At 36.0% G+C, this 22011-nt stretch overlaps 1 protein-coding gene across 4 annotated transcripts in view; it reads left to right on the forward strand.

The window, feature by feature from the left end:
- LOC122902548 (sodium channel protein type 2 subunit alpha) overlaps positions 1 to 21752 on the forward strand; it is a 140862-nt gene extending 119110 nt beyond the window's left edge. For all 4 annotated transcript variants that reach the window (XM_044242244.1, XM_044242245.1, XM_044242246.1 and 1 more), the window contains 7 exons: positions 3765 to 3887; positions 7096 to 7377; positions 8644 to 8697; positions 11638 to 11775; positions 12142 to 12246; positions 16211 to 16481; positions 18063 to 21752. In XM_044242244.1, the coding sequence (XP_044098179.1) occupies positions 3765 to 3887; positions 7096 to 7377; positions 8644 to 8697; positions 11638 to 11775; positions 12142 to 12246; positions 16211 to 16481; positions 18063 to 19258 (2169 nt within the window). In that variant the 3' untranslated portion in view covers positions 19259 to 21752. The remainder of the gene's footprint in view (positions 1 to 3764; positions 3888 to 7095; positions 7378 to 8643; positions 8698 to 11637; positions 11776 to 12141; positions 12247 to 16210; positions 16482 to 18062) is intronic.
- The last annotated feature ends 259 nt before the right edge of the window (positions 21753 to 22011 follow it).

A 22011-nucleotide genomic window follows, 5' to 3' on the forward strand; every position in this document is an offset into this window, starting at 1 on the left:
GTACCAAAATATGAAAGTCTTTAAAAAAATTGAATACAAGGTTACTTTGTGACTTCTAAGGGAGAATTTTAAAGATCTCACCTTTTATTCACCAATATAAAATCTTAATTGAACAAAAGGATTAAAAATTCATTTTCATTTAGTTCTGGAGATTTACTTCCTTTAAAAAAAAAGATTTTATTTATTTATTCATGAGAGACAGGGAGAGAAAGAAGCAGAAGGAAAAGCAGGCTATGCAGAACTCCATAGCAGGACCCTGGGATCATGACCTGAACTCTAGGCAGACGCTTAACCGACTGAGCCTCCCAGGCACCTTGGAGATTTACTTCTTAAATATCTTTTAAATTAGTAGTCCATTCAAAATGGTTAAAAAGAAACTTAGAAGCCTTTGTCTAGAAAAGACTAGGCAAGCCAGTGGTGACAGAAGACTGGCACATGGGGGACATGACAGGATGATGTGCTCAGCTAACAAAGGAAGAGGAGGATACTGGAATTTACAAAAAAGCACAAGTGCTAACTAGTGCATTTTTTTTTAGATTTTATTTATTTATTTGAGAAAGAGAGAGAGTGCATGAGAAGGGGAAGTGTCAGAGGGAGAAGGAGGCTCCCCACCAAGCAGGGAGCCCAACACGGGACTCAATCCTGGGACTCCAGGATCATGACCTGTGCCAAAGGCAGTCGCTTAACCAACTGGGCCACCCAGGCATCCCTAACTAGTGCATTTAAAGATAATATTTTGTTGATTGTAATTCCTTGGAAATAAAAGACATACGCTTAACTTGAAATATTTTGATATATTAAATTTACATATCATGCCAGCAAAAGAAAAAAAGGACCCTTTCATGGAGAAAGGTATTTTTTACAGTTTTAAATGAAGCAAGTATCAACTTTTAATTCAATTTGAGTTTTCTAAGCATCAAACAGAAGAAAAAAATTATAGGAAAAAAAAGAGTTCTTTGAATTTAAGAGAGAAGAGTATCTTTGTTGTGTTTTTTCCTAATCCATCTACAGCAAATGTACTACTTTTTTTAAAAAGAATTTTATTTATTTATTATTTGATAGAGAGACAGCAAGAGAGGAAACATAAGCAGGGGGTGTGGGAGAGGGAGCAGCAGGCTCCCTGCCATCAGGGACACCGATGTGGGGCTCGATCCCAGCACCCCAGAATCATGACCTGAGCCAAAGGCAGACACTTAACAACTGAGCCACCCAGGTGCCCCCATAGCAAATGTACTATTAAATGTAATATATAAGGCTACATGTAGAATTACATGAAAAATTTCCTGTCAATAAAGGAAGACAATAAACAAATACTTAAAACCACATATGATTGGATATTATACAAAGGAAAAATATACCAAGACTATAACCCTTCTTTTATTTGTATAATTGGATTTATGGTTGATACTTTTTCCTTATTTTCTCAATGTGGTTATGATACATTGGAAAGTTTATAATAAAAATATCTGATATGTAATGTATCCTTATAACATTAAAAGCATTAAATCAATATGATCTGAATATAAATAAATTCTTCATAGAAATCCAGTTCCCTGAAGCTGATGCTCATATTACTGAGCGTATCTTGATATTTACCTTCTTAGATTTAAGAAAATTATGACAATATGTTAAATGCACCAATACTCTGCTTTATATCACATGCATTATTGATCATCTGTTTTGCTATGGAAGATGCAAATACGAAAGTCATTTTTCTAGCTTGTGGGAACTTGGAGTGGACTAGTGAGGATAGATACCTGTATAACGAGAGGGTGACATCTGTATTAGAAGTGCCACTCACTTTGCTAAAGGAAGGAGGCAAGGCTTTGTGAAGTAGTGCCCTTGTGAGCTGGAGTTTAAGGCCTGAAGACATCAAGATACAGATAAAGGGAAGAACACCAAAGCGTTAAGACAATGCAGGCCAATCAGGGCCTGTTCAAGCAACAAATAATCCCTGACAGTGAGAACAGTGCCACGGGGTGAGGGAAAGTGTTTTCGAATTGGATGACAAGGTAAGCACAGTAAGTTGGAGAAGAGTTTAAAGAACCTGTGATGCCATCCAAAGAGATGTAGTCCTCTGATCTAGTTCCAGAAGAAGCCACTGAAGCATTATTTCTGGAAAGTGACATGAAAGCTTGCCCTTTTAGGTAGAGAAATGTTGGTGCAGTTGTGAATGACAAAATAGAAAGAGGATTTTTTAGAGACCAAAGACCAATTAGATCATTCCAGGAAGAGGAGAATGCATAATTGTATCTCCTCACGTTTAGCTACACAAGTCACATAAAATTGGGTATTTTACCACTTCTTTTAGTTAGCAAATAATTACTGCCTCTGTTCAGAACTTTTTTTTCTTATGTCCTTCGTTTATCTTTCTTCCTTTAATTTATGCTTATTTCTTATTGATCCTGTGTTCAGGAAAGATGAAGTAGTCCAGGTCCTCATATTTTATATATAGAAAATCTTCAGCCTGGGGTGACTCAGTCAGTTAAGCATCTGCCTTTGGCTCAGGTTATGATCCCAGCGTCCTGGAATTGAGCCCCACACCGGACTCCCTGCTCCATAGAGAGCCTGCTTCTCCCTCTACTCTTCCCTCCTGCTTGTGATCTCTCTCTCTCACCATCTCTCACTGTCTCTCAAATAAATAAATAAAATCTTTATTAAAAAATTTAGATTTTAAGAAAAATATATAAACAACTTAAAATAAATTTTTGTAGCTCATTTTTTGCCAAGTTTAGAGGTTTTTTTCTATTTCACATTATATGTGCAAAATTCATTTGAATAAGTTTTATAAAAATTTTTGTGCTTTATTTTTAATAAAAAGTATTTTTTTCAAATGTCCATTAACACCATATTCTTAGAAGCTCTATTACACATCTATTTTTATTTATTTGCTTTTGAAATTCAAGTGTCCTTTTGGACAAAATACCTTTTCTTTGATTATATAATTTTAATGAGATTTCTATGTATTTTCAAAGGAAATCAGACATTTCTGTGCTACCTATGACAGATGTTCTTTTCCTTTTTACTTGACATTTTTATTTTTTTTTATTTTTTTTTTATTTTTTTAGAATTTCTATCAACCTACATTAGTCAGTCTGTATAAATGACTAAAACTATTGTCTGGCAATTTCTAATTAGTCATACTAAAATCTCAATTTTTCTTTTTTGGGGCGTTAATTATTTTAATTTGACCTAATTCATGGTTTGATGCCCTCAGACCGAAGTTGACAGGAAGACAAAGCCACTATTTTAGAGGCCTACATCTTTCTGACTGTGTTTGTGTTCAGATTAGCCAGTGGTTTCCTTAGTTCACCTGTGTACTTACACTAAGTTTTAGTCATCTTCTTTTTGGGTCAGCTAAATAATATGAGAGATGATAAAAATTTACAGATCTGTAGATGAAGATTGCATTTCAATGGCATTCTTTTTCTTGTTTTACATTTAATTTTTAAAAATCTGTTCTTATCAAGAATCTTGAAGAGAGAACATGTATAGCTTCTTTCTCATAAGTTAATGACAGTGGTTCTCAAAGTATGGCTCACAGACCAGTATCTTTAATCTTACCTGGAAACTTGAAGATTCTCAGGCCCCACCCCAAAACTGCCGAATCAAACCCTGCCAGTAATCTGTGTCTTCAACAAAACCTCCAAGTGATTTTGATACTCACTAAAGGTTGAGAACTACTGGTTTATTGCAGAGCAAGGTTGAACCGGGTAAGCATTTTTGTCTGTAAATGAGAAAACTGCATTGCTTTCTCTGTATAGGTCTCATTGGTTAGCTTGACTGCAAATGCCTTGGGTTACTCAGAACTTGGTGCCATCAAATCCCTCAGAACACTAAGAGCTCTGAGGCCACTGAGAGCCTTATCCCGGTTTGAAGGAATGAGGGTAAGACCGCATGCCTTAGAATTTGCTGGAATTATATTTGAGAACAGACTGACATTTTGTACCTCAGAAATGACAAATCCATGGAGATTTATATCTTATACATTCATACTGACATAGCCTACCAATCAATATGTGTCAGACATCCATAAACTTGACACTGCTGGAAACACTCACAGAATAGAATGCCTAAGAGATTGCTTCTAATTAGAAACAATTAGATTGCTTCTAAGTAGATTTTTCACTCTGTGGGAAATCTCTATCATGTCGTGTGGACTTCCGATATGAGTCAAGATTAGTTATGTTCGTTCCATTTGTAAATGTGAGGGAAATTCCACTGACTGTAATTTAAAACCCCAAAGAATTCTTCTTCGTTTCTTCATTGCCTCATATGATGTGTTTGAGCCTTTTAAAATCTGAATCTGGCCCTTTAGCTTTCAAACACAGGCGGAGGTAGCTAAAAAGTAGGTCATACTGTGGAAATCTAATACTCATTTAGAAAGCTGGTACAAAGGAAGGAGGAATTTGTACTGCCATTTATCACCTGTCCGAAGTGCAAAACCTGAGACCACACACCCTCATCACAGAGGAAATGATGACATCCTGTCTCTATGGATTTCGCTATTCTAAAATAAACTTTTAGAAAATGATGTTTTTTTTTTTTTATAATTTGAAAGTAGTTACTGGGGCTTTCTCTGAATGTTGCAAACCTAAACAGAAATGAATGATGTGTGTAGATGTGTGTGTTTGTGTTGTGCTGAGGGTTGCATAGAAAGAAATTGTTAGCTGTTAAATTCATTTCACTTTACCACTTTAAAATCACTGTTTTTGCAGTAGTACTTTTAATTTTAAAAGGGCAATCAAATTTTCAGTACTAGAATAACTTTCATATTTTCTGTACCAAATTTGCATGGATAAGGACCTAAATTCCCAGTTGTTCCATACATCTGACTATCTTGGAAAACACATGTATTATTTCTTTGTTCTCCAGTTTTGTTCTGTTTTTTTTTTTAACTCTTGCTACCAGAATCTCCTTGTATTTGCAGAGCATTCATTGTAGTGAATTTAAAAATGAACTGTTAGGTCTATAAGTACCTCTGAGTTATCAGAGAGTTGAGGTTCTTGTAAAAACAACACTGTAACCGTACCAAACCCAAGTCCTGGTTCTTTTTTTTTTTTTTTTTGTAATTTTACTTTATTCTTTTTTCAGTGTTCCAAGATTCATTGTTAATGCACCACACCCAGTGCTCCATGCAATACATGACCTCCTTAGTACCCACCACCAGGCTACCCATCTCCCCACCCCTCTCTTCTCCAAAACCCTCAGAGTCCACAGTCTTTCATGGTTTGTCTCCCCCTCTGATTTCCCCTAACTCACGTCTCCTCTCCATCTCCCAGTGTCCTCCGTGTTATTCCTTATACTCCACAAGTAAGTGAAACGGTATGATAATTGACTCTCTGCTTGACTTATTTCACTCAGCATAATCTCATCCAGTCCAGTCCATGTTGATACAAAATTTGGGTATTCATCCTTTCTGAAGGAGGCATAATACTCCGTTGTATATATGGACTATATCTTCTTTATCCATTCGTCCGTTGAAGGGCATCTTGGCTCTTTCCACAGTTTGGCTATTGTGGCCATTGCTGCTATGAACATTGGGGTACAGATGGCCCTTCTTTTCACGACATCTGTATCTTTGGGGTAAATACCCAGTAGTGTAATTTCAGGGTCATAGGGAAGCTCAATTTTTAATTTCTTAAGGAATCTCCACACTGTTTTCCAAAGTGGCTGCACCAACTTGCATTCTCACCAACAGTGTCGGAGCCAAATCAATGTGAATAATTTTCCAGTTTGTCGCTTCAAGTGCTAAAACATTCCAGGGAGATGGAATATGACCCATTGCTTCACTGAGAACATTGTGGTCAGGGATAAGGATCTGGTTTTTATAAATGGACAACTTCAGCCCCTTAAGTCCTAAGACATAGTCTGAATGCTTAAGACAGTGTGTCTGATACAAGGCCTAAATGGCATTATGTAGGTTTTTAAATTTTTTCCTAATAAAAGTATACTCTACAGGAGAAAAAAACAACAACACTGTAATACATTCTTTAGAGGTTACTTTCATTCAAAATACTTTAAAATATTATCCGTTACTGAATAGGCTCCGGGTGCTAATTTGTAGATGAGTTGTGCCTTTTGCCAAATACGCATTTGGTATGGTTGTTGTAAGATATTGTTACTCATATGTATTTATGTGTGTATGTATGTGTTTGTATGTACTTTTTACCCCATAAAGGAGTTGAGGTGGATAAATACATGTATTTATTTTTTTAATACATGTATTTATTATATTTTACATGCCTGCTCATTGATAAAGTTTATTGCTAATGTAGGTTAGGTGCACTTGCACCGAACAACATTCTTAGCTGAATATTTCCTTGAGGGATAATTTTAAAAAGTGCTGAAAAATGTTTCCTGAAAGCCCTGGTTAACTGAGAAAGCTACAAGTAACAAAGCCATTAAGTGAGAACCCTAGGCTCAAATTGCAATGCTTTATGAGAATTTTCTTCTGAAAGGGATTTCCCAAAGGAGGATCAGAAAAATGAAACAACTCACTCAAAGGTGCACAGCTAATTTGTGATGTAAACTGGAACACAGAGCTCCTGACTTCCAAACCCTTTTCTCCTTGTCACATATTCAATTTCCATGCTCTAATCTCTTCACTCTGAAGTTTTAGCTGTAGGGTGACCCTATACTACACTGGCTTATACTTGCTTTCTCAGAATAACTATTATTAGTGTTCCCTTTTGCTCTGGAAATTGACCCTGAAGTGTTGTTCTCTTTTACTTTGAAATTTTGGATAGTAAATTTTATGGTTTACAAATTTTTAGAAACTGTGATATTCTGTGTTGACACTGTTTCTATTGCCCTGTCACTATTTGTGTTTATAAGTAGTTCCATTCTTTGATGAAAATTTGCTCTATGTATCTTCATACCTCTTGAGAAAACATTCTACAATATAAAATATATTTTATATCATTCTGAACTATGATTGTAAAATTCTTTTATTGGAGCTACAAGATACTAGTTTCTGCTCAATATTTAACTTTAGAAAGATATTTTTTCTGTCATTTGGCTGCTGTTCTTTTAATAGTGTTCCAACACAATTGCTGAGTTTTCACTTATTTTGCCTTCTCATTTCTGTGCCAGGTTGTTGTCAATGCTCTTTTAGGAGCCATTCCATCCATAATGAATGTACTTCTGGTTTGTCTGATCTTTTGGCTAATATTCAGTATCATGGGAGTAAATCTCTTTGCTGGCAAGTTTTATCATTGTATTAACTACACCACTGGAGAAATGTTTGATGTAAGTGTGGTCAACAACTACAGCGAATGTAAAGCACTCATAGAGAGCAATCAAACCGCCAGGTGGAAAAATGTGAAAGTAAACTTTGATAATGTAGGACTTGGATATCTTTCTCTGCTTCAAGTAGTAAGTAACCGCTTTATTGTTCTCTGTGATGTATTATTGAAGCGAGTCTGAAATCTCCTTTCTCAATATTTCCAAATACATATTTCCTCAAGCCCATCTGCCTAGATTCTTTCTAATCATTGCTGAACTATCCTTTCTGCACCATGCAAGAAACTGGACTGCTCTGCAAAGTTTATGGTCTTTCAGACTAGGCATCAGCTACCCAGCACCAGTCCTGTGTTACTGAGATTTCTATGAAGGTCCCCAGGCTTTTAGCCTACCGCTACTCTGAGCAAAGTACAGGAACTGGGCCTAGTGTGGGGTTGGAGAAGTGTGTGGGTGGAGGGGGTGGAGAGTGATTGATTTCTGTACTCCTCAGCTACCAGACAGTACCAAATCCTCATCAGGCCTTCATCCACCCAATCTTGACGATGGCCATAACCAAACTCCCCACCTTACATCTGTCACACAAACATCTACTCTGATTACCCCCTTTCCTGCCTCTTGCTTGAACTCCTTCAGATACGGTGTTTGTTATCCTGCAAGTAAAAATCTTCTATCAAGTCTATGATGTCTGTTAGAAATTCATAAAAATCATTCAGCTTCTCAACCGACCACCCCCTGAGATGACCCACCTCCATGATACCCAATGCTATATGAATATTAGGGGGAAGGACAGATCCCGTGGTTCTAAGGAACTGAAAAATAATGTCTAAAACTTGTTTTTAGGTGCACGTATCTGCACAAAAACCACAAATATTTAAAAGAGTAAATTGCAGTTGAATATGTTTGTCTTCAGATTAGGCAACTACTTCATCTTATGGAATAATGCCTCAAAATAGTATAATCAACAATATGGAGATTTTTTCAAGAACAAATCTTCATGATTAGTGATTGGTGGTAATACCATTTAGAAAAGAATAAAGATGGAAAGCATTAAAATCAAACAATGCAACATATTTTTCAACTTGTCTGATGTGATTTTATCAAATTTCATGTTATGTTATTATAGATATGTCAGAGTCAAAGATTGTTGATAATTGCTTTTATGGTAGCATAGTGTTATAATCTACCATGATATAATTATAGATTTATGGAAGAATGTAAAGTTGAAGTATTTTCCATGCATCTATTATAAAACTTTGCCCAGATTTCAAATACTAACCTCATGTTATGAGGTTTTATGTACCTGTTTTTGAATGATTGAATTGATCAATCTGATACTTAACTTCTTTTCTAAAATTATAATTTGTGGGGAAAAAATTAAATGGTATGACTTTTTTACAGGCCACATTTAAGGGATGGATGGATATCATGTATGCAGCTGTTGATTCGCGAAACGTAAGTCTGTTTAGAGAGAAGTTTGTCTAATTTGATCCAGTGAATATTTCCACAGTGTTGTAATTTATTAATAAATAAAACCATGGATCAATGTGTAGAAAATGTCTATATTACAAAAACAAAATACTCAACTTCACATTATTTTTTTCAAAATTTGATTTGAATGTTTTTCTCTACTTACTGTACATCTTCTAACACACCTTTTCTAGTATCTAGCATGGTACCCTGTACTTAAAATTTTGTTGACTTTGCAAAATGAGACATTTTATTTCTGGCTCTGATTTGTGGCCATTTGTGCATTAGAAACCCTCAACATGCACTTTCTTCATCTGTCACAGATTTCTTCCACCTTTTTATCTTTCCTATAATAGGAAGAATCTGGCTACTGGTGGAAAAAAACAAACAGAAAACAAACAAAAACTTCACAGTGTTTCTGGGAAGTGAGATTTTGTTATAGATGGAAGGGGCCTTCATAGTCTGCCTTACACACCTCAGCACTTTTGAAAATTTTGTACAATTTTCATTAATTTTTCACTATTCAACAATGGGGAAGGAAATCACATTTTGAAAAAAAAAAAAGAGATTGGCTTCTGGTATATTGCCAGAAAAAAGTAATTAAATTCAAAATGTTATTTTGCTAGCACCAATAGCCAAGTGGTAGCTAAGAAAGAATTCCCAAGTTGTTGGCTTTTTTAAAAAATTTGTTTAATTTTTTGCCTTACTTAAAAAAAGAGAGAGAGTAAGCATGAGAACGAAGTGCCCTGAATTGTATCTTTGTGAATGCTATCAGAAATCCCAGTCATGGGTTGTTTTTTTTTAAATAATACTAATTATTTACTACTTATTACTACTAACTCTACCAAGGGTTTCTTACACTATCCCAGTTAATCTTAAATAACAACGTTTATGCTGTGGTTGATATTAACTCCATTTACTATTGAAACAAATAGGCCCAATGTGGTAAGTGATAGTACATGTTTTTTAACTCTGACCACAAACAATGGGCTCATAACCACTTTCTTCTATGGTAGTTTCCTACCTTTTTTGACTAATTCATTTACAGTTCTCTCTACCTTCCTTAGCAGCAGCCTGATATGCAACTTTCTTTTGGTTCCTTCCTTAGTAACTTAGCAGACAGTATCTGCTACATAACTCAAGCACTTACAAATGATGAAATCCAAGTGGACACTAAAATTGTAAAAAGTTGTTTGCTCTTACTCTCAGTAGTTATCAGAGAAATGCAAGTTTAAACTACAATGTGACATTAACTATACATTTACCTCATGGTCAATAATAAAAATTATGACGATACCAAGTATTGTCAAGAACAAAGGGCAATAAGAACTCTTATGTAATACTGACCAGACAAAATGGATAAATATTTCTTCTAAGAAGTTGGGCATTATTACATTATTCAATAAAATTCAAGATATTCTTTAACCCTGCAATTTCATTTTTAGCAATATATCCTACAGAAACTTGTTCACATGCATAGCAGAGTCCATGTACAAGATGTACAAGAATGAACATAACTTTTTGAACTAGCAAAAAACTGGAAACAACTCAAAAGTAGTAGAAATGGACAAATAATTGAATGTTATACAGTGAGTACAGCATACATAGCAATGTAGATGAATCTAAAAATATAACAGTTATAACAAATGTATCCAGTAGACAAAATATAGACAAAACTAATCTGTCTAATAATGCTTTCTTACCTGTTAACTCTAAAGAAAAAGCAAGGAAGGAATTACCACAAAATTCAGGATAATGATTGCCTCTAGCAGGGATTATAGAGTTTATGTTTGGGAAGGATACATCAAGGGTTTCTGAGTTCCTGACAATGTCCAGTACCATGAGACTCACTTTATAACAATTTATTACTACATTTTACACTTAATGTGCTGTGCACTTTTCTGTATGTATTGTATTTAATTTTGAAATGTTTAAAATATCATTTTGTATCACTGTTCACTGTATACCCATATAAATGAAATAAAAGTCTCATCAAAGAATAGGTACTTTTACAATATTTCTAATATTTTCCATTTTACTCTATTCCATTAGAAAAACTTATCATGTTGGCCATTACCCTCTAAATTGATTTGCTGACACAATGGGTCATTACCTGTATCTATTACCACATGTGACTGGTTAACTGGATTGGTTAGAACAAGGTTCTGTGAGTCCTGAGATACAGATCACAACCAAAGCTCACACCAGTTGTCACTCTCTTTTTGACCAAAAGTGTGCTGGATAAGACAAGGCATCATTGTTACAGAAACTGTACCTAAAGCCTACTAAATAGGATGAATCTTAGACTCATTTGTAGAAGGGAATGATCCTACAGATGTACCCAGATCCACACATACAGTAATAATTCTAGCCTATGAAAAGAAATGTGTAATAGAAAACAAAACTTTACACTTACTATAGGCCAGGCACTGTTTCTTTAAGCTCTTTTTATATATTAATATGCTTAATCTTCCCAACTACCCTCTGAGGTTAAGGTTCTGTTATTTTCATTTTATAAATGAAAAACCCAAATCAGAGAGAATAAAATTTAAAGGTTTTAACATAATATAGTGTGACGCAAACATCTCTTCTTCAGGAAGGGGAAATCCTGACTTTGATACCCTGTTGGAAGTCTTTGCCTATAAGAGAAAGTGCAGTCATAATCTAGAAAGTTATTGGGTGAAATTAATTTTAATTATCTAGACCTTTCTGTGAGTTGTTTCACTTTGTCAAGTCAGTGAATGGTCTTGCAGGACTCTTCAACAAGCACTATAGTGTTGATGTTTCATAAAATCTGTTTAATGCTTGATCTTTTTTTTCCATTTTCAACAATTGAGACATGCTTTGAGAATTGAAAATAGCTGATGTCTTTTTTATAAAACAAGTAGTAGTCCTAATAGTTTATCATTCCTTAATATTTTGTAGGTAGAATTACAACCCAAATATGAAGACAATCTGTATATGTACCTTTATTTTGTCATCTTCATTATTTTTGGTTCATTCTTTACCCTGAATCTTTTCATTGGTGTCATCATAGATAACTTCAACCAACAGAAAAAGAAGATAAGTATACTAAAGCTTTATCTTTATTCTAAAATGTTAAACATCGCATACTGGTTCTTTTTAGCTCTAAAATGCAATCAGCTAAAAGAAGGAATATAAAATTCTGAAATTATTTTGAACTATTTAATCAATTGCAGTATTTGAGTAATTGCAATTCAGATAGCATGTATTGATATTTTTAGTATAGAAATATGACTGGTTAATATAGAATAATTTATAGATGGAATACATGCATCTGTCTCTGTAAATACAAAGATTGGCAACACTAGAATAGCATGTGGAAGCCAATTTTCACACAACGACTGAAGTGGATTTTCTAGCTAGCAAAGAACATGATTTTAACAAGTTTTGTTTTTATTTCTTTACTTTGGAGGTCAAGACATTTTTATGACAGAAGAACAGAAGAAATACTACAATGCAATGAAAAAACTGGGTTCAAAGAAACCACAAAAACCCATACCTCGACCGGCTGTAAGAATAACATGCTTTCTGAAATAAGTCTATCAGAGAAAGACAATTATCAAATGATCTGTCTGATGGAAGGAATTTGAGAGGCAGAGTGGGGGGTCGTGGGGACTAGGGAGGGGAAAAAAATGAAACAAGATGGGACCAGGGAGGGAGACAAACCATAAGAGACGCGTAATTTCACGAAACAAACTGAGGGTTGCGGGTGGGGGGGATAGGGTCAGGAAAGAGATAGGGTGGTTGGGTGATGGACATTGGGAGAAAGGTATGTACTATGGTGAGCTGTGAATTGTGTAATACTGATGAATCACAGACCTGTACCCCTGAAACAAATAATACCTTATATGTTAATAAAATAATATGCTTTAATTCCCAGAAAGATCTGCTATTTATCACTTTCACAGTCCGAATTGCCAGACACTAGTATTTTTATGAATTTGCAAAACAAAATTTTTATCTTAGCCAAAGTATATGTGATATATATGTCATAAGCACAAAATATATAATATAGCTATAATATATATGCATATAAAATAAATGTAAATTTAAAAAATTCACACTTATATGTCAATAGCATTACCTAGGATTGATGTCAATGAGGAGCTTCTAGTAATGTAGAGAAGAAAACATATGCATATGTATACATAAAATCGTATGTATGCATATGTTTTCTTCTCTACATTACTAGAAGCTCCTCATTGACATAGTGAAATAGTGAAATAGTGACATAGTGAAATAGTGAATGAATGAATTGACATAGTGAAATAGTGAATGTTCACAGAGTGCAGTGGGGACCAATTGAAATAATCAGTACGTCTCCCATATGCCCCATTTTCTATCCCACTCTGGTGATTACATGGAATCATTTATGAAACAAGTCACAGGTTTTGTTTTTTTCTGGTTTTAAAAAATATTTCGTATTTTCCCCTAGCATCTTGCTTCTAAATCTGATGACATCATTCTCTTCATGAATTTTTATGGCTATTCTAATTATATATTTGCCAATAGTTGCTTGGTTGCCACAGGAAATTGTTGTCAGGAGAAGAGCCCTTTAGGAGAAGGGCAGTGTTAGTGTGAAAGCCCTGAGGTAGGAAGGCCAGTGAGGCTGGAGTACAGAGGGAGGGCTCACTGGGATGTGCTGAGAATGAAGAGGTTAGGATGGGCCAGATTTTTTTGAACTTTGTAAGCCACGTTAAAAATTGTCTCCTATCCTTAGAGCATTGGGGAACTGTTGAAGGGGACCTGGTCATTCTCTGTTTTGTAGAGATCACTCAACCAGTATTGATAGGGACAGTGTGTATGCTTTGTAGCCTTCTTTGGAGCTGTTTCAGAGGTAGCTGTTTGAGAGGCAGCCTGAACCAGAGTGGTGTGGGGATGAATTAGAGTGGGTGGATTTGTGAGCTGTCACTGGAGTGGAATTTAAAGGTTTTCTAGTAGTTGGATATGGGAGACGAAGAAGGACCCAACAAAGAGAACTTAAAAGTTTCTGCCATACATGCTGGATGACCAGTGTCATGCAGGATATGAAGAAGGGACAGCATGGAGACAAAAATTAGAGATGCTAGCTTGCAGAATCTGGCAATCGAAAGGAAATGGGGGGAGAATGAATATCTAGAAGTAGTAAAATAAAGTTTCCTTTTTTTTTTAAGTTTTTTTATTTATTTGACAGCGATCACAAGTAGGCAGAGAGGCAGGCAGAGAGAGGAAGGGAAGCAGGCTCCCCGCCGAGCAGAGAGCCCGATGTGGGGCTCGATCCCAGGACCCTGAGATCATGACCTGAGCCGAAGGCAGAGGCTTTAACCCACTGAGCCACACAGGCGCCCCTAAAATAAAGTTTCTTAGGATTTGTTTGGAGAGAGGTTTAGGTTTGAAGCAAAGCAAGAGTTCTGGAGAAGAAGAATGTGAAGAGAGGGAATATAGAATAAAATCACACATAATATGTGAGTCAAGAATAGAATGGTCTAGGTTAGATTTAAAGGTGAGAGGGACTGAGTCCTCTAATGAATATGGAGTAATATATGAAAGATATGTGTGAAAAGTCAAGATAATATGAATGGAAAAAGAAGTAGAAGATTTCTTTACACTGATTTTGATGCTCTCAAAAAAGAAAAGAAGGTGAAAGAATAGAGAATTTTTTAGAAATTTGGAACTATCCTGGAACAAGTGAGGGATAAAGGATTCCTCACCATTGTCAAGGGCCAAGATGAAGTGAGAAAACATAAATCTTTGGTGAACAAGGCTGCCAGGGTTATGTAGCTTCCTTCAGCATATACTACACCTTGGGGTTTAAATTGGAGATAGTGATTAGTGATTGGGGATTGGAGTTATACATCAAAGTGACCCATTGGAAAATTAAATGAGCAGAAAATCTAAGGAGCTTTTTATTGATAAAAAAAAAAGCTTCTGATTTTAAGGAGTTTTGAACACACTACACTCTAGGTGCTGTATCTATGAGAAAAATGACACTGCTCTGTCTTTGCAAAGCCTTCAAACAGCTAGAAGAGAAAACTAAAATAAATAAGAGCAAACCATTTGCAATACAGTGGCATCGATTTTATGACAAATGTAAACATGAAGTTTTCTGAGGACACAGAGTGCTTAAAACTTCAAATTGCATTTACTGTCACCAGAGAAGGAGTGAGGGAAGTCTGTTTTAGTACAAGGAGACAAGACAAAATGACACAGTATAATCTGCAAACTTTATTAAGAGGGATAGGAAATACCAGAAGGTAGAAATAAAAGAAACATAGGAGACTTGGAAAGGTAAGCTACAGTAAATAAGCACTAAGAAGGAAGGGCTTGGAACTGGAATTAGTCACATTTGTCAAGTTGAAGAAGGCTCTTGAAGGACAGGCTCAGCTGAAGCAATAGAAGTCCGGTCCAGCAAACCAGATATCTACTAAGAAAAAAAGAGAAAAATACAACAAACGGTGGTGTTTGATGTCCAAGAACTTCCATAGGGAGTAATGGATGCCTCTCGACAGGGAGAGGTCAGAACACTTGTACAGGGAATCCAGATGGATAAACCTGTCAAGATCTGGGAAAGCAGCCTATGAAGTGTGAAGGTAACAGATCATCAGTATTTCTAGTTAAGAAAGTAGAGGACAGCCTAGTGCAAGTTAAGTCAAGGCTGAAATACCAAGCAGGTGTAGGCAAAATGGTACAAAACAGGGTCCAAATGAGCAGAACTGGTAAGGTGAGGACTTAATTTCATAAACAAGACAAAAAGCCAATTAGTCTTTGGAAATAAGGTCCAAACCACGTAAGGAGAAACTTGAACATATGATTGTGGACTATACCTTTTTAAAGAGTATTATATATTCTTACAGAAGAGTTATCCCCATATGATTTCACCAAGCTTTTCGTTATTGTAAAGTCTGGCATAGCCATAGATCAGTAATCAAAGCTAAGAAATCAACCGTGGTGCAATACCATTTAACTAGAATACAGAATTTAATTGGATTTCACCAGGTGTTCCACATATGTCCTTTTTCTTGAGTTACAATTTTTTAGAACATCTTCACAGGTGAAATTTAAGGTGCTCTGGCATTGGAGAAAAGATAAAAACAGAAACTAGAAAAAAATAAACATGAGGGAAAAAGCTGGAGAAGTATTTATTAGTTCATTGAAGTTTGCTTTGATACCAACTTCCAATACATGGGATAACAAAGATTTGTTATAGTGGCAAATACTGGCTAACTGTCTGCCGTACCCCTGATGATGTTATGGGCACTGAGAACACGATACGTGGTTCTTACGGTCAGTTTATAAAATCTGATATGAACAGTATAAATAAAATACATTTGAAAAAAGTTGCAGATGCCCGTATACAAACTATTCTTCCAAGTATTAGATAAACATGGTGTGTTCTTATAAAAGCTACATTTTCATATTGCTATGGTAAAAGCAGATAAGTCAAATTTGATATTCTTTATGTTTCTAACTGAATTTTGCATATTCCTTGTTCCAGAACAAATTCCAAGGAATGGTCTTTGATTTTGTAACCAAACAAGTCTTTGATATCAGCATCATGATCCTCATCTGCCTCAACATGGTCACCATGATGGTGGAAACTGATGACCAGAGTCAGGAGATGACAAACATTCTGTACTGGATTAATCTGGTGTTTATTGTTCTGTTCACCGGAGAGTGTGTGCTGAAACTAATCTCTCTTCGTTATTACTATTTCACCATCGGATGGAACATTTTTGATTTTGTGGTGGTCATTCTCTCTATTGTAGGTAAGGAGATTATTTCACTCAGGGACGTTAGTAATGAAAATTTGTTTAAAACTTTGAAAGTGTTTCTTACTAATCTTTCTCATTCATCCCAAATTTTCAGATAAAAGTCTAATAGTCCTTTCTTCAGTTTGTCATTTCTCTTGTTGCATGCTGTGCATGAAATGATGTGTAAAAAAAAAAAAGATTTTATGTTTTTCAGCTTTCATTTATCATCTTGCCTCATTTCAGAAGACAATAACTGCAATTTGTCATAACACTGCTATAGTCACTCACACTCCTGTGGAATAGACAAGTACTGCTTTGAATAAATAATTCACACACACATGCACCCAAAAATGAATAGAAGGAATCAGATTTGTCCACAAATAAGCTATTGATAGTTTGAAGAGTTTGCATGCCTGCTCACATATATTCACACACATAAACTTCATCTTATCTTTGGATTCAAGTAGTTTCTAGGGCTTGTAATATTCTTTCTCCAGAAGTAGACATTTTGTTCAAAAAACTAAAATTAAGACTCATTAATACATATTAACTGATTAGGTATAGAGCATTAAATGAGGTGCTGGCAGTAAATATAAGAGATTTAAGACAAGGTTCTGCCTATTTGAGAAAAGAAAACATACACAGAGGGGAAAAAATAGTATTCCACTATTTAAATTGCTTTCTCTGGTGGACTAAAACACTTGAAGCAATATGCCATTCTCTTTGATCTTCACAAGAGTGCTATGAGGTGGTCATATTAGTGATTAAGAAATGAGACTCGGGAATCATACAGATCTGGCCTGGAGCTTTCCTATTTCCACTGCTTACCAGCTCTGTAACCTACGGCAAGTTACCTCCGAACCCTGGCTTTCCAGGGAATATTTCTGTAAAGTGTTATTGTAAGAATTAAATGAGGTTATGTAAGTAGATGCACTTACTAGCATGCCTTGAACAGAGAAAAGGCTCAGTAAGTGCTAAGTTTAACAAAAACAACTAAAGTAGATACTATCACCATTTAGTGATGCCAAAAAAAGGGATAGAATTCAGCCACAAGTATGTGTGTCTCCAAAGCCTGGATTCTCTCCTACCTATCATTCTTACCACCTTCCAAATAAAATGGATCACAATGGTGTCGGGGTAAGAACTCCCCTATTCCGATCGAAAAATCACAAGCCTTGTCCATTAGTTCTTATGCCAATAGTAGAACCGGATTTTAGAACTGCAAGTCCACTCCTTTGCTGGGCTTCCCCATACTTTGTGATGTCTTTAGGCCTTCAGTGGTTGACTCTTTCAATAGATGCTTTTCTTGAACTAGGAAAAATGACCATTGAAACCTCAGTTAGCATAAAGGGGTTAATGTTTTAACACTAAACACCCCAGTTTCCTTTTGCTAAACAAATACCACAGATTGTGTGTGTACGTGTGTGTGTTTACCTAATCTTTATGTCCATGATTATCTGATCCATGTAAATTTTCATTCTCTGCTAAATATTAATATAATATTAACTTAATAAATTAAATACTAATTTATTATAACATAGTAAAGCTTATATTAAATATAACACTGGTTTGTTTGTATTTCTTGATTTTCCACAGGCATGTTTCTGGCTGAGCTGATAGAAAAATACTTTGTGTCCCCTACCCTGTTCCGAGTGATCCGGCTCGCCAGAATTGGTCGAATCTTGCGTCTGATCAAAGGGGCCAAGGGGATCCGCACGCTGCTCTTTGCTCTGATGATGTCCCTTCCTGCCTTGTTTAACATCGGCCTCCTGCTCTTCCTGGTTATGTTCATTTACGCCATCTTTGGAATGTCCAACTTTGCCTATGTTAAGAGGGAAGTTGGAATTGATGACATGTTCAACTTTGAGACCTTTGGCAACAGCATGATCTGCCTGTTCCAAATTACCACCTCTGCTGGCTGGGATGGATTGCTGGCACCTATTCTTAATAGCGGACCTCCAGACTGTGACCCTGAAAAAGATCACCCTGGAAGCTCAGTTAAGGGAGACTGTGGGAACCCCTCAGTGGGGATTTTCTTTTTTGTGAGTTACATCATCATATCATTTCTGGTTGTGGTGAACATGTACATCGCTGTCATCCTGGAGAACTTCAGTGTTGCTACGGAAGAAAGTGCAGAGCCCCTGAGTGAGGATGACTTCGAGATGTTCTATGAGGTTTGGGAGAAGTTTGATCCTGATGCCACCCAGTTTATAGAGTTCGCCAAGCTCTCTGATTTTGCAGCTGCCCTGGATCCTCCTCTTCTCATAGCCAAACCAAACAAAGTCCAGCTCATCGCCATGGACCTGCCCATGGTCAGTGGGGACCGGATCCACTGCCTCGATATTTTATTTGCCTTTACAAAGCGTGTTTTGGGTGAAAGTGGAGAGATGGATGCCCTTCGAATACAGATGGAGGAGCGATTCATGGCATCGAACCCCTCCAAAGTCTCCTACGAGCCCATCACAACCACTCTGAAACGCAAACAAGAGGAGGTGTCCGCTATCGTTATCCAGAGGGCTTACAGACGCTACCTCTTGAAGCAAAAAGTTAAAAAGGTTTCGTGTATCTACAAGAAAGACAAAGGCAAAGAAGGTGAGGGAACACCTATCAAAGAAGAAATCCTTATTGACAAACTAAATGAGAATTCAACTCCAGAGAAAACCGATGTGACGCCTTCTACCACTTCTCCACCTTCCTATGATAGTGTGACCAAGCCGGAAAAAGAAAAATTTGAAAAAGACAAATCAGAAAAGGAAGACAAAGGGAAAGATATCAGGGAAAGTAAAAAGTAAAAAGGAACAAAGAATAATTCCATTTTGTGATCAATTGTTTACAGCCTGTGATGGTGATGTATTGGTGTCAACAAGACTCCCACAGGAAGTCTATGCCAAACTGACTGTTTTTACAAATGTATACTTAAGGTCAGTGCCTATAACAAGACAGAGACCTCTGGTCAGCAAACTGGGACTCAATAAACCAGAAAAACAGCATTGACGGGAGGTTTCTGTTTTCACAACCAGCTGACACTGCTGAAGAGCAGAGATGTAATGGCTACTCAGACTATAGGAAACACTTTAAAGGGGGGAGGGAAGTTAAATTTTTATGTAAATTCAACACGTGACACTTGATGATAGTAATCGTCACCACTGTTTATGATTTAACTACCACACCTGCCATATTTTTACAAGATGTATGCTGTGAATTTATCACCTTTTTTCTTTTAATTCCCAGGTTGTTTACTATTATATGTGACTATTTTTGTAAATGGGTTTATGTTTGGGGAGAGGGATTAAAGGTAGGGAATTCTGCATTTCTCTGTTGTATAACTGGATATATTTTAAATGAAGGCATGCTGCACTTCTCATTCACACATGGAGAAAAAAAAAACCCACATCACAAAAGGAAAGAGTTTACTTCTTGTTTCAGGATGTTTTTAGATTTTTGAGGTGCTTAAATAGCTATTCATGTTTTTAAGGTTTCTCATCCAGAAAAATTTTAATGTGCCTGTAAATGTTCCATAGAATTCACGAGCGTTGAAGAATCGTTTTATTTTTACATGATCCATTATATGTACATGTATATATGTATATATGTATATGTGCGTGTATATACATATATATGTATACACACAGAGAAACACATACACCATTACGTAGTCATTCCGAGTCCTGGTAGCATGACTATACCATTTTTGATAAGTGTCCTTTGGCATAAACTAAAAATATCCTCTCGATCCTTTTAAGAACCTGAATTGACCAAAAAGCAGTCCCCACCACTTTATAAAGTTGACTCTGCTTTTTTCCTGCAGTATTGTTTAGCCATCTTCTGCTCTTGGTGAGGTTGACAGAGTATATGTCAATTTAAACAAGAAAAGTCCGCTTTGTAAATAGTCATTTTACCCAGTGGTGCATGTTTGAGCAAACAAAAATGACGACTTAAGCACAGTATTTATTGCATCAAATATGTACCACAGTAAGTATAGTTTGCAAGCTTTCAACAGGTAATATGATGTAATTGGTTCCATTATAGTTTGAAGCTGTCACTGCTGCATGTTTATCTTGCCTATGCTGCTGTATCTTATTCCTTCCACTGTCCCGAAGTCTAATATGGGAAGCCATATGTCAGTGGTAAAGTGAAGCAAACTGTTCGACCAAGACCTCATTCTTCATGTCATTAAGCAATAGGTTGCAGCAAACAATGAAGAGCTTCTTGCTTTTTATTCTTCCAATCTTAATTGAACACTCTATGGTGAAAAGCCCGACCGTACGAACATGTTGCAAGCTGCTTAAATCTGTTGAAACTATATGGTTAGAGTTTTCTAAGAAAATATAAATACTGTACAAAGTTCATTTTATTTTATTTTTCAGCCTTTTGTACATAAAATGAGAAATTAAAAGTATCTTCAGGTTGATGTCACAGTCACTATTGTTAGTTTCTGTTCCTAGCACTTTTAAATTGCAGCACTTCACAAAATAAGAAACAAAGACTAAGACGCAGTGTAGGTTTCCGCTTTTTTATTAGTACTGTAAACTTTGCACACATTTCAATGTGAAACAAATCTCAGACTGAGTCCAGCGTTCATTTGCTTTCAAATAGTAACGCCTTATCATCGAAAGAGGCTTAAGGAAAGATCAGTTGATATTCTTGGCATTGCTTGGATCAGATGTTTCCATCTAGTCTTTTTATTCAGTAAATCATTGGTCTTTTCCCGTGTTCATTTACCCAGATAGATCTTACTCTTATTGACCCGTATGGCACTAGAACTGTATCAGTTATGATAATGGGACCCAAGTTTTGGTTATTTTTTTCCCTCACAAAGCCAGGTAGTGAAATCATATTACCAGTTACAGCAAAACATTTTGTTTTTCTCTCACAAGCAACATTAAATGTAGATTCTTTATACTAAAGCTATTGACTTGTAGTGTGTTGGTGAAATGCATGCAGGAAAATGCTATTACCATACAGAACGGTAAGCCACATTACAATCAAGCCAAAAGAATAAAGGTTTTGCTTTTGTTTTGTATTTAATTGTTCTGTCTTTGTTTCTATCTTTGAAATGCCATTTAAAGGTAAATTTCTATCATGTAAAAATGATCTATCAGAAAAAATATAAATGTAAAGAATACACATTAAATATAATAATTCATCTTTAAATTTTTTCATGGAATGGAAATCAATTAAGAAGAGTGTATTGGATATCTAGTTTTAATATTGGCCAAAAATCTAGATATGGTATTGGGTAGAGTACTGGAAAGTTACAAAACTTAATAAAAAAATTGACTAATATTTTAAGGTGTGTGTCCTTTCTCCTTCCCGTCTACCTACTGTTTTTGTTTTGTTCTCCTTTTCACTTCAGTTTCTTCCCTGTGTATTCCTTTTTTTTTAAATTTAAGATTTTATTTATTTATTTGTCAAAGAGAGAGCAGGAGAGCGGCAGGGAGAGGGGAAGCAGGATTCCTGCTGAGCAGGGAGCTCAATGTGGGGCTTCATCCCAGGACTCCGAGATCACAACCTGAGCCAAAGACAGACAGACGCTTAATGGACT

This window comes from Neovison vison, chromosome 3 (assembly GCF_020171115.1).
Source record: "Neovison vison isolate M4711 chromosome 3, ASM_NN_V1, whole genome shotgun sequence".
Classification (NCBI taxonomy): Eukaryota; Metazoa; Chordata; class Mammalia; order Carnivora; family Mustelidae; genus Neogale; species Neogale vison.